Here is a 12,951-nt window from a genome sequence, read left to right on the forward strand (position 1 = left end):
TATTAGGGGACCAGTGTGTAAGCAATCGGCTTTTATACTGTTTGCTCTTTCTCAGCCTATCTCGGCTGCTCAGCGCGTTGTTAGGTAGATTTACAGACCTGCAGTTTGTGTAGCAGACTTATTGATAAAGGACAGTCTGTTATCATGGCGAGAACTGGTTAGCCACCTTCTCTAATCCTAAATGTTTCTCCTGGGACATAATGAACCAGTGAAAGAAATTAACAATGGGGATTCATTTTGACTCTCTGTAAGCTGCAACGTCCCTTTTATTGACTGGATTTATCTGTCAACCACCTTCTTATATCAGGTTATATACATAATGCGTGAGAAGAACTGTTGTTTCAAAATAGTTTTATGAATCTAGGCCCATTTTAGCCTTTGGAAATCCTATACTCAACTAAGCAAGGGTGATTGATTGCTGAATTTCTCATAATTATTTACCTTAAACAACAAAATCCATTCACAACCATAGATAGCGCAGTACAATGCTATTGTTGCTACGTACTTTAGTTCTCTAAAATGTATGCAAACAAAGCAAAATGGTATATAAAAATACAATCTACAAAAATATACAGAAAAAAACCCACAAATAGTGTAATACGCTTAGACACCATAAAAGGGTTCGTGAATATATTGCACTCACAAACTGGAGATTGATAGTAGGCATATGAAAGCTCAAAGGACTGCAGCATTTTCTTTCATTTACTCCATTTATGTATATAAAAGGAAAGAGAGGAGATACAAACACATAGTGCAAAAGTGTATAAAAGTAAAATCTAAATTTATTAAAAGTTGCACTCATAAGATCAAGTAAAATGATAAGCTCATCAATAAACACTTTAGCCAGTCCGAAGGAAGAGATCAAATCCCCTGGAACAGTGTTGAGGAGATCCAAGTCCAAAGGTGAGGTTAAGGTAATAAAAGCAAAATCAGGAAACATAAATAAACAAAATGAAAAAAATAAAATAAAAAATAAAGTGAAAAGGTATGTCTCTCCTGGCCCTACGCATTTCGTCCTGCTGGGGACTTCGTCAGGGGCTCTGCTGTGTCTCTATGACCTGTTTATGCTGTGACTTCATTTAAATGTATCTCTTACCGCCCTGGAACGCCATCAGCCAATACAGAGTGGAGTCTTCATTTGAAGCAGCTATTTTCATTTATCGCTTCCTGCGTTTCAATAGAATCCAAGTCCTAGTTTTTATATTTTTTATTTTATTTTTATATTTATTTTTATTTACACTTTGATCTGATTTGATCTGGGATTTGATCTCTTCCTTCGGACTGGGTGAAGTGTTTATTGATGAGCTTATCATTTTACTTGATCTTATGAGTGCAACTTGTAATAAATTTAGATTTGCTTTCAAACAGTTTGCACTATGTGTTTGTATCATAAAAGGAAAGAATGTGCTGCAGTCCTTTGAGCTGTTATATGCCTACTATCAATCTCCAGTTTGTGAGTGCAATATATTCACAAACCCCTTTTATGGTGTCTAACAGTATTACACTATTTGTGCTTTTTCTGTATTTTATTGTAGATTGTATTTACATATATATATTTTTCTGAGGTTTGGAGTAGTTTTCTTACTTTCTGCAGTATACTAAAAAGGGTAATTTTTACCTTTTCACGTTTGCTTATATCCACTGGTGGTACGCACTTTGGATCACATATTTTTTCAATATTGCAAAAATTCTGCATTTCTTAAATTATACAAACTAAAATGTCATTCACAATCTATTTGCAATAAACTTGAAATTTGTCAATATTACGTCTTCTGAGTCCAGTTATCTTTATCTCAAATATTATATATAAAATATAGATTTTTGAGCTTTTGTTCACTTGCATCAATTTTCCATATTTAATTTAACAAATGTTATCACTCTAAGATATTGTCATTTGTGATGTTTTCAGTGTGAGTCATGCTTAACATACATTGTTAGGTCAACACACAATCATGTAACAATAATATCCCCTCTCCTACTCTGTGTAGCCGATGCAGAATTGTACCTTTCGTCATTCCTTCTCATCTCACTTTTGGGCAGAGCTAATCTTTTCGGATGTATTACATTCCTAAGCATACTGTACCTACGACGGGTTCTCTTAAGATAAACAAGATATAATTGTCTGTTTCTCTCTGCCATTATAACTCACTATTCTCCCCTTGTAGTGAATCCCATATCTGGTAATGGCTCATGGTTTCAAGGTTATCTCTTCCTGTGTCTCCACCACGTACTGTGTTCTTTGCTTTAGCTTTCCCCCCTTTATACTGTAATGTGATGACTTTATTCACATTTACCAAATACACTTGTATGTCATTTGTTTACTGTTGTATGATTTGGTATCCAGAAACTTTCTCCAGTAGCAGTATCATGTTATGTACCTATCTTGCTTAAAAACATATTGTGTTCTTTAAAAACAAGACAAGTCATGAGGTTTCCTGAACATTTTTGTTGAACCCCTTTGCTCACAAAATGTGATTTTAAAATAAATAAATGTTTAACAAGACATCTAGGAGGTCTTCATTTCCCTAATGTTACATCTCCGACAAAACATGCAATAGATTAGCTACTAATGAATTATACTTTAATTTAATGATAAATCTACAGACACTGCTTTTACTTCTGCCTTCTTTGCCCCCTTTTCCCTACAAAGCAATATTACATACACCCAAACCATTTCTCTCATTATCAGTTTTTCTAGTCCCTTACGTCAACTGGAAAATTCTAAGTACAAGATGGAATATTCCAAGATGGCTAATCAACCTATGCCTTCTCATTATGGGGTAAAGAGGGAATCATAACAGTTTCCCAATTTCAAAATCTCACTGATCAGTTGATCCAGAGTTACATCAAACATTCCAACTGCATCAATACCCTTCAGAGTTAAAGACAGGCAAAAACCCATAGAACCCTGCAAGTCTACTGTCTATTTCTATTCCAAATACCAAATGTGTTGATTTATTTGAGGAACCCTGTTATCACTCCATAATCTAATACATTTAGTAAGGAAGCCTACAATATAATCCTCATATTAGTCCCTTGGAAATATAAATCAGCTCATTTTAATTAATGTATCATATCCTTCTTATCTTGGCTGTAGTGGATCTCAGGAATAAAAATATTAATGATTTATGTTCCATTACATGTAATTTAGAAACTGGAATATTAATCAGGTTTGTATATAATTCTCAATCATTTCCATACAAAATGTGCTTGCAAGAATTATTGAAATACCTCCGCAAACGAATATTCTCTATTAAAAATTAACATTTTAATTGCCAGTGTCAGGAGTGAAAATGAAGTCTTTAGTACACATGATCACTGAAATACATGAATTTTATTGTCCGGAGTAAGGCCCCTTTGAACAATTTTTTAAAGAAACCACAATTTTAAGCAATATCACACTGTTGTTTCATAAAGGAAAGATTATTTTCAGAAAAACAAATTAAACAAAATAAATAGTGTGATACGGTTGCCTAGGGATCCACATTTGGACTTAAATATTTCCCTAATTTTTTTTACAGGTATGTGTATTTGTCCATTTCAAAGACTGTCAAAAAAACATTATGATTCTAACATAACTTTAATAACATTGAGCTAAATGTTATCATAGAGGCTACCGCTGTTGTACCATGCTGACGAATCCTGGATGATATTGTGCATCCAATGGTCAACACTCCAGAGTCGTAAAGCACTTTAGCTTGTTAAAGTACTTTATGTGTGAAGAGTATGTTCTCTTTTTACATTTTACCAAAAGTCCAGGTCTCAATAGAAAATTGCAGTTTTATAAGGTAAAGGAAAGGTTTTTTTTTGTTTACCATTAGAACAATAAGGATGTGGAATTCTCTGCCTGAAGAAGTAGTTTTATCAGAATCTGTACAGATGCTTAAAGAGCAACTAGATGCATACCTGCAAAAACATAATATTAAATTGTATAATTTATAACTGTAGGGTAATAGCTTCTTGATCCAAGTATAAATATGACAGCCATTCTGGGGTCAAGAAGAAATTTCTTCCTAGTTTGTTGTAAAGAGCTTCAAATTGGATTTTTTTCTTTGCCTTCTTTTGGATCAACAGCAAAAAACAAATGTAAGGAAGGCTCAACTTGATGGACACTATGTGACCTTGTTACACCCCTTTGGCTGTCAATCAGACAACTGGTCCAGTTACTTCCTGGTTACTCAGCTTAGTTGAGCTAAACTCAATTGCTCAAAGCACGTGCCTTGCAAAGACTTCTCATTGAGAGGGATTGGGAAGTCTGTGATTGGACAGCCACAGAAAGTCTGGGCTGTGGGAGAAGAGCATGGCTTGCAAGGGCAGCAGATAAGAGATCTGAAAAATGCCTAATTATATGAATGCATGTCTTTATTGTGGGTATATCTATTATAGAGTGTTTTTAAAAAATAAATAAAAATCTTTTATGTATTTGGGAAATGGAGTGTCCCTCTGAGATCATAACACAAGCAGACATATAAATGTCCTTTCTGACTATATATTTATATTTTAGGTAAAAGTGATGATGATGAAGATGCAGCCAAAATTGATGACTGCAAAGGAGCAGAAGATGGAAAAGACCAGAAACGGCCCAAGAGACCAAGAACCATTTTAACAACACAACAACGCAGGGCATTTAAAGCTTCCTTTGAAGTATCTTCAAAACCATGCCGGAAGGTAAAATTGTCGCAACATTTCTTAAAAACGATCGGTTAATCAGTTGAATAGTAGTAAAATAAATTTGTAAGATGTTATGGTGGAGCACTTAGTGATTATTTTAATGTGATACTAATGTATATGAATACCTTCTTAAAGTGCCAATCTTATAAAGTGCAATCTCAACTATGTTTTTTTTTTGTGTGCAAATATTTCTAAAAAGTGTCAATGCAGTACTCAATTTAAAAATAAATAAATAAATAAAAAGTCCCCTGGTAATTAAATAAATAAATAATTAGTTCCTTAGCAACAAAATAAAACTCAAAGTAGCTTACCATATCGAATTTATGAAAAGTGCATTTCAAAAATATTTCTTATGAAATCCAATGTATAAAATGAGATTGCTGAAAATATACCAAATATAACTAAAAGCTTCGTAGTTTGAGTGTATAAATACATATTTATAGTAGATATCATATGGCTGCTGAGAGTACACATTGAAGATTATTTACTAAATATTTCAGTGAATTATAAACTTGAGTACAGCATACAAGTTAAAACATCCACGCCGTGATAAATTGAGGATTCTTACTTGTTTGTGTTCATTTTGTCCACGTTTTGTGTCTGCACACTGAACACACCACTTTGGTCTTTGTCTCATTCCAGAATAAGGAACTGAGCAGTGGGCTGCGCATGTGCATTTATACTTTGATTCTTGGAGGGTGAATTGTTTATTAGAGAAATATATCATTATTTACTAGAAAACAATGTTCACATGATAGCCTGCAGTGTAACTGTATAATCCCAAATCTAAAAACGCAAGCTTAAATCAAATGCTGGAATATGAGGTACTGTATATCATGCTTTACCCAAAGTTTAGCATAGAATACATACCTACACATACATGTCTACACATTTGTATGTAAATATATTGTCCCCATATTAATACGTTGTCATAATGGCTGATATCTGAATGTTTCTTTGTGTAGGTGAGGGAAACACTAGCTGCTGAAACTGGGCTCAGTGTACGAGTGGTACAAGTCTGGTTCCAGAATCAGAGAGCTAAAGTAAGTATCCAAACACCTGCTCCATCCCCCTTCATCCAAAATCTGCCGTCTAAGTCTTCATTTACATAAAATGTTTGTGTAAATCCATTAGCTTCTACAAATCACACCCCTAGACATCAAGATCTGGCCTTGTTGTCTTATTAAGACATATGCAATGTGAAACACACTCCACATTCCAATGATACCAATCTGAAGGGGTTACTCTAAGCGTTATAATGGACTTTTGGATTTTGCAATGGTTTGCACTCTTACTTGGTTCCCTGCAGGACTAAGAAGCTCTCTGCTGCATTGGTGATGCGATGCCGTTGTCATTTATTGGTTGAGAGCATCAGCTTAAGCAATTTCGGCCAATAAGTGAGATTCTGTGTAAGGAAATGTGCATATAAATTACATTATATTATAATGACACCCCAATGATGCTGCCAAAACACTGCACATACAGATTCCAGGCACTGTGGAATTCAAATCACTGAAGTGGTTATGGTGCTTTGAGTAACCCCTTTTGGGTAGTTTTATGATTACAGTAATCGAAGGGACATGCCAGACTGAAGATGATCCCCTATTTTAATTCATTGTGTAACTATTGCATTAAGACACCTTATGGAAGAAAAATACTAAATAAACAGAAGAAAATTCCAATACAGAACAGCTATCTAATCAGCTCATTGGCTGTGATTGCATTACAAACATTGTAAGGTTTATACACCATATGGCATCAGTTTTAAGTGATTCATGATCCTGTTATTTTGCTTTATTTTTAACAGATGAAAAAACTGGCAAGGAGGCAACAACAACAGCAGCAACAGCAGCAGGATCAACCAAACTCAGCACGAATAACATCAGGTACTAACAATACTACGTGATGTGGAAATGAGAGGCCATCAAGTCTTAAATAAATATACATATTTTGACTCTAAAAAAGAAAGCGTAAAAGTTTACTTCAAGCATTGTTACCACTTCAGTGATTTGTAGTGGTTATGGTGCCTGGAGTCTGTTCGTGCAGCTTTTTGCTCTGAAACACTGCAAAAATGGAGATTAAACTCACAGCTGCTGGAGGTGGAACTTCACCTCCACCTCTGTCTTTGGGGCATCATTTGCCAACCCGGAACAAGAGTGAATTCTGTGCAAATTTAGCATCTGCCGCCCATGTGTCGTCCCCTCAGCCCGCCTTTGCTTACATCCCTACCTGACATCCTTCCCTCTCCAGCAAGGTGAATGACACCTGTGGAGAAGAATTGGGTGCATGGAGAACTTGGCCTATGCACTTGACCGAGGTAATTTTTAGTTGTTTTCCTTAATTTTTCAGATTTTTGGGGTTGAACTCTTAATATCGTTAAAAAGTTTGATTTTTTTTTTGGCCACGATTTAGGTACTAAGATTGATGGAGCTCAAGTCAATTGTTTCTCAAATGGCTTTAGCATATTATTCATAGAGATTATTTGTATATTTCTGAGTTAAGTCCATTTTGAGTTCAAAGAAGACACAACCCAGGAGATAAACTCAGGGGTAATGCGACAGCAATATAGCTATTAATAGTGAACTCGCGCAGAAGTGTAGGTGTTTTATTTATTATTTTATTTATGTATTCATTAATTTATTTATTTTTGAAAATTATTAACTGTTGATTTTCTTCATTTCACTAAATGGGTGATATTTATCAAAGTGCGACCAACACTTTTATATCAAATTTATTGGAAATTTTGGTGCAATTTATTAAATTAAATTCATTAAATTTTTTCAACTGTTGCTTTGTTTGAACCCTACCTGTCAAGTCTGAGTAAATGCAATTATTCCAGTGACACAACAGGTTTTGTTTCACTTCTATTTTTTCCATAATTCTAAATCTTATTACCTCCTAAATTAAAAATTTCCGTGGAAAGTGGTAGAATTTACTATAGAGAAAACCATCACTTTTTAAAACATTTTTTCAACACTTTAATAAACTCTCACTTTTCAGAACTTTTTGATAAATATTTCTCAATATATTTGAGTTAACTATTAGGTAAATTATCATATGGGAGATATTGTTTGCTTGCTGATCCAACAAAATTGATTGCCTTTTTGGAGTCAAGATGGATTTAAAAAAAACAAAAAACTTAGTGTAAGCATACTTAAAATTGCAGAACCTGACATGTGTACATGGTTGAGTATGACAGACCTGGCTTCTTTTCATTGTCAATATTAATATGTACCGTATTTATCGGCGTATAACACGCACAGGCGTATAACACGCACCTCATTTTTAGAAAGAAATTCCAGGAAATTTCCCCCCTCATGCCATAGTATTCCCCCCCCTCATGCCATAGTATTCCCCCCTCATCCCATAGTGTCCCCCCCCCTTTCCATAGTATTCTCCCCCCCCTCCCATAGTATTCCCCCCTCCTCCCATAGTATTCCCCCCCTCCTCCCATAGTATTCCCCCCCTCCTCCCATAGTATTCCCCCCCTCCTCCCATAGTATTCTCCCCCCTCCTCCCATAGTATTCTCCCCCCTCCCATAGTATTCTCCCCCCCTCCCATAGTATTCTCCCCCCCTCCCATAGTATTCTCCCCCCTCCCCTCCCATAGTATTCTCCCCCCCTCCCCTCCCATAGTATTCTCCCCCCCTCCCCTCCCATAGTATTCTCCCCCCCTCCCCTCCCATAGTATTTCCCCCTCCTCCCCTCCCATAGTGTACTCCCCCCCTCCCCTCCCATAGTGTACTTTCCCCCCCCTCCCCTCCCATAGTGTACTTTCCTCCCCCTCCCATAGTGTACTTCCCCCATTACCCTCCCATAGTGTACTTTCCTCCCCCTCCCCTCCCATAGTGTACTTTCCTCCCCCTCCCCTCCCATAGTGTACTTTCCTCCCCCTCCCCTCCCATAGTGTACTTTCCTCCCCCTCCCCTCCCCTCCCATAGTGTACTTTCCTCCCCTCCCATAATTACTTACCTGCCCTGAAGCGTGGGCCGGCTTCACAGCGCGCACCGCGGTACAGGAACTTTAATTTAAGGTTCCGGTTTCCGGCGGGACTGAAAGGAAGTGTGCACAATAGTGTGCACACTTCCTTTCAGTCCCGCCGGAAACCGGAACCTTAAATTAAAGTTCCTGTACCGCGGTGCGCGCTGTGAAGCCGGCCCACGCTTCAGGACAGGTAAGTAATTATGGGATATCGGCGTATAACACGCACCCACGATTTTTCCCCTATTTTCAGGGGAAAAAAGTGCGTGTTATACGCCGATAAATACGGTAACTATGATTTCCATGCTACATCAGTTACCTGTTCATTCAAATGTTTGCCCTAAATTCCACTGGTATTTAAAATGTTATCTGTTAACCCTGTTTAGTATATTTCAAATTCTAACTTTGCAGTAAAATATTTTTTTATGGACCATTACACCGGATTCTGTTGACAGATTGTTGGCACGGTTGAATTGCTAGTGCATTCACATATTCTGCTACGTGCCAGTAATGAGTTCAAACTGCAGTAACGCAGTAATATCAGGTTTTCGGGATTTGCTGCCTTGTAAATAAATGCTATTGAGGAATAAAGTTACATTCACTTATATGCTCATATTGTCTTTGGTAAATTTTCAGCTCAAACACATAATTCTGGAAACGCCAGCATTGAAGGCATCATGAATGTCTTCACATCGTTGCCTCAACAACAACTCCTTTCTGTTGAGCAAAACATTTACACTTCTGACCCGTTCCAGCAAGGACTCACTCCTCCACAAATGCCAGGAGATCACATGCATCCATACGGTATGATTCTATGTCAGTGACTATGGGATCTAGATTTATCTCATTACACATGTGTTTCATTGAATAAATCCTCGTCACCTTCAACAGTTATTTCGATCTTCCGGAGGTGAAAGACTTTTTCTCATCTTACCATCCTCAGATAATTTTTCTCATGTGCCCCGAAACAATCTTTTCCCGAAGCCCTCTCCAGCATTTGTACCTTTTACCTTACCTTGCCAATTCCACTGTTTACGTTTTAATTTACCTTGCCAATTCCACTGTTTACCTTTTTACTTACCTTGCTTGGGTCACTTATCTTTACTCTTATTTTATGCAATGTCACACTCACAAAAACATGTACAATATATATATATAACGAAACAATTATATTTGTAAACAATGTTCAAAAGTCAATATGATTATGAGATTCGATTACTCCATTTGACATTTATAAATACGATAGTTGTTTTCTCGAGTTGCGAAAAACAATGTTGGGCTTTAGAATGTGTCATTCCCAGGATTGCTCTAGTTTTTTAGGTCGGTAAATATGATGCTAGGGGTGGGATTTATTCATAAAAGTTCTGGAATTCTTTTGAAAAATTCTTATTGTGTTTTTTTCGTTATATATATTTTTTTTCATTATCACAGCTGTGCTATTCTCTTACGCAGAAATGAAACCTCAACTGTCTATATATTTGCTTTTGATACGAAAGTACCTTCACTATGACAGTGTCGGTAGTCAATTTTGCCCAGAATAATATTCACAATTTCAGGCATATATTTTATTAATCGACAGCACTAAAATTCAGAACCCAAATAAATGGTGAATGGTATAAAAAAACCAAAAATGCTACAACAGGAGCCAAAGAGAATTATATGATGTATGACTAATTGAAAGGAAAAGAATGCTCTTAAATAAATGCATTAAATATGATTCTGCCACTATTATCCATAATCCCCTAAAAGTCTGAATAATTTTATTCTTTCCTACTTTAGATTTCAGTCAGGTGAAAAGGATTAAAAGCATCAAAAATATTCTCTTTCACTCATGAAGTAAACCATTGAGTCTTTTCGTTAACTTTATATGAGTAAAATATTAGTCCGATCTTGAATTCCAGGTTTTTTTTTTTTTTAGACCTTGGAATATCATGTTAAGACAGGGCTAGACATTGTTTTTTCTGGTTACCTGAAACTCTTTCAATCTGAGATGAGTAACCTCCAAACCTCCAGCTATTGCTGGACTATAATTCACATTATCCCCTGGCTGTGAGGAATTTGAGTTCTAGTCCAGCAAAGAACTGTAGCATGATATTGTGCAATACGCCTCTGTTCTCGACTTTTCTGGAAAGTGTGCCGATATCCTTTAGAAATGGGTGTCACTTGCATTTAATTTTTATACAGCTTTGCGAGTACATTAATAATAGTATAATTGGTATACTACAATTCTAATGCCCAATGTTGTCTTTCTTAAAGGTGGAGAGACCCTTTTTCATGATATGGACAGTGATGAAGCTTCTCTTAACAATTTGGGAGAATGTCTACTTGCAGCATCCGAAGTGGGAGGCCTGCAAGCCCGAGTGGGGAATCCAATCGATCGTCTTTACTCCATGCAAAGCTCATATTTCACATCCTGAGAATTCTGAACAGCATTAGGCTTCATTAATATTATTGGTATTTATAAAGCGCCAAATTATTCCACAGTGCTGAATCTATGGAAATTCGGGATTCACATGGGTGGCCTGCAAATCCTACTGATTGTATCTAATTTCTAATCATGTCATGTGTTTTATGGGCAGCATTAACAAGTTGCTTACCAATCCATGGTTCTAACGATGACTACAGGATTGTTTACACATACTTCTGATTGAATACAATTTCCATTGGATTACCACAAAAGTTGGAATGACAAAGAAGCCTTACACTGTGAGTTTTGACAAGTCCTCCATTGCATGACAGTGATAAACACTGAAAATACAAGGCAATATATGCCTTTAATCTTATTCTGCATAAAAAGCTGCTGCTGAACTGCTGGAACACTGACTATACAAGGAGAATTCTTATCTCCCAGAGCAGAATTATCCAGAGATACGAATTAAAAGGAGTTGAATTAGATGACTTAGTCAATAGCTTGTGGACAACATGGAAACCAACCTCCTCATTCTCATCCATTTAGAAACAAAACAATGGAATAGACGTACTGTTCGGTAAAATGATAAAGAGTAGAACTATTTAATGCAGCCTCATTTTAAATCTCAGGAATAGGGTCTGAATACGTTTTATCTCCACAATCCAACTTTTCACCAATTAGTGATGTTGTTCTCTAGATGACTTCGTCAGTGATGACTCAATCAAACTATGTGAACCCTTAAGGTACCCATTGGAACCCAATGATTTACTCTGGATCCCGATCATCTATTCTACCCGAAGGATACTGTTCTCTGAGGTCAAATCACACTCCGAAGTGAGGTCAAATTCAGCTACTGACATTTTACTGGAGGAAAGTTCAACAAGAATTATACTTCTGTTATCCACTGTACTAACTGTATTACCAGGTTTTTTTTTTTTCCTGACATTGATTGTACAGCAATTACCATTGTCATTTGGAGATATTTAATGTTGCACGTTTGTGCATTTAACTTATATAAAACAAGTAGATTATTTCTTTTAAATATTGTGTTAGATTGAGAAATACAATCACGGCATACATTTTATGTCCTTAAAGATATGGTGGTTTGTGTTTCATTTCAAATTATTTATTAGCACAAAATATTATAGAATGAGATGTATGGATTAGGTTGTCAGTATGGGGACCACAATAATATATGTACATTGGTAAATTTACCTGATATTTACAGGATAGGAAGAAATAGGTTTATATTTGTGCACACCAGTACTTGATCAGTTTTACCTATGTGCAATGAGTGAATGATTTACTAATGCTTACTTTGCCACATTTGCTATTCTCATTGGTTGGCAATTGATATATGTAGGAAGAGTGCAAGTCTCTGTTGCAGAAGACCTTTAACCCCTTAAGGACACATCACATGTGTGACAGGTCATGATTCCCTTTATTCCAGAAGTTTGGTCCTTAAGGGGTTAAAGGGACACTAAAGTTACAAATGAAGCAGTTTTGGTGTATAGATCATGCCTCTGAAGTTTCACTGCTCAATTTACATTTAGAAGTCGAATCACTTTTGTTTCTGTCCATGCAGCCCTAGCTACACCACCCCTGATTGACAGATCCTGCATGAAAAAAAATGTTTCAATTTCAATCTGATGTAATTTACTTTAAATGTTTTTTTCTCCTGCTATGTAAATTGAACTTTAATCACACATGGGAGGCAGGGTCTAGCAAGCTATTAACAGAGCAGGAGATAAGCAATTCTACATTACCAGATTTGCACTAAAGGAAGTATAAACATTAGTTGACTCTTTACAGGAAGTGTTTAGGAAGGCTGTGTAAGTCACATGCAGGAAGCTGTATATAGGGCTGCATAAACAAAGTGATTTAACTCC

At 36.4% G+C, this 12,951-nt stretch overlaps 1 protein-coding gene across 1 annotated transcript in view; it reads left to right on the top strand.

Moving 5' to 3' along the window:
• LMX1A (LIM homeobox transcription factor 1 alpha) overlaps positions 1–12,079 on the top strand; it is a 70,618-nt gene extending 58,539 nt beyond the window's left edge. The window contains exons 5-9 of the mRNA XM_063427345.1: positions 4,505–4,668; positions 5,637–5,714; positions 6,479–6,557; positions 9,289–9,456; positions 10,909–12,079. Of these exons, the coding sequence (XP_063283415.1) occupies positions 4,505–4,668; positions 5,637–5,714; positions 6,479–6,557; positions 9,289–9,456; positions 10,909–11,069 (650 nt within the window). The 3' untranslated portion in view covers positions 11,070–12,079. The remainder of the gene's footprint in view (positions 1–4,504; positions 4,669–5,636; positions 5,715–6,478; positions 6,558–9,288; positions 9,457–10,908) is intronic.
• The last annotated feature ends 872 nt before the right edge of the window (positions 12,080–12,951 follow it).

Source organism: Pelobates fuscus, chromosome 7 (genome assembly GCF_036172605.1).
Source record: "Pelobates fuscus isolate aPelFus1 chromosome 7, aPelFus1.pri, whole genome shotgun sequence".
Taxonomy (NCBI): domain Eukaryota; kingdom Metazoa; phylum Chordata; class Amphibia; order Anura; family Pelobatidae; genus Pelobates; species Pelobates fuscus.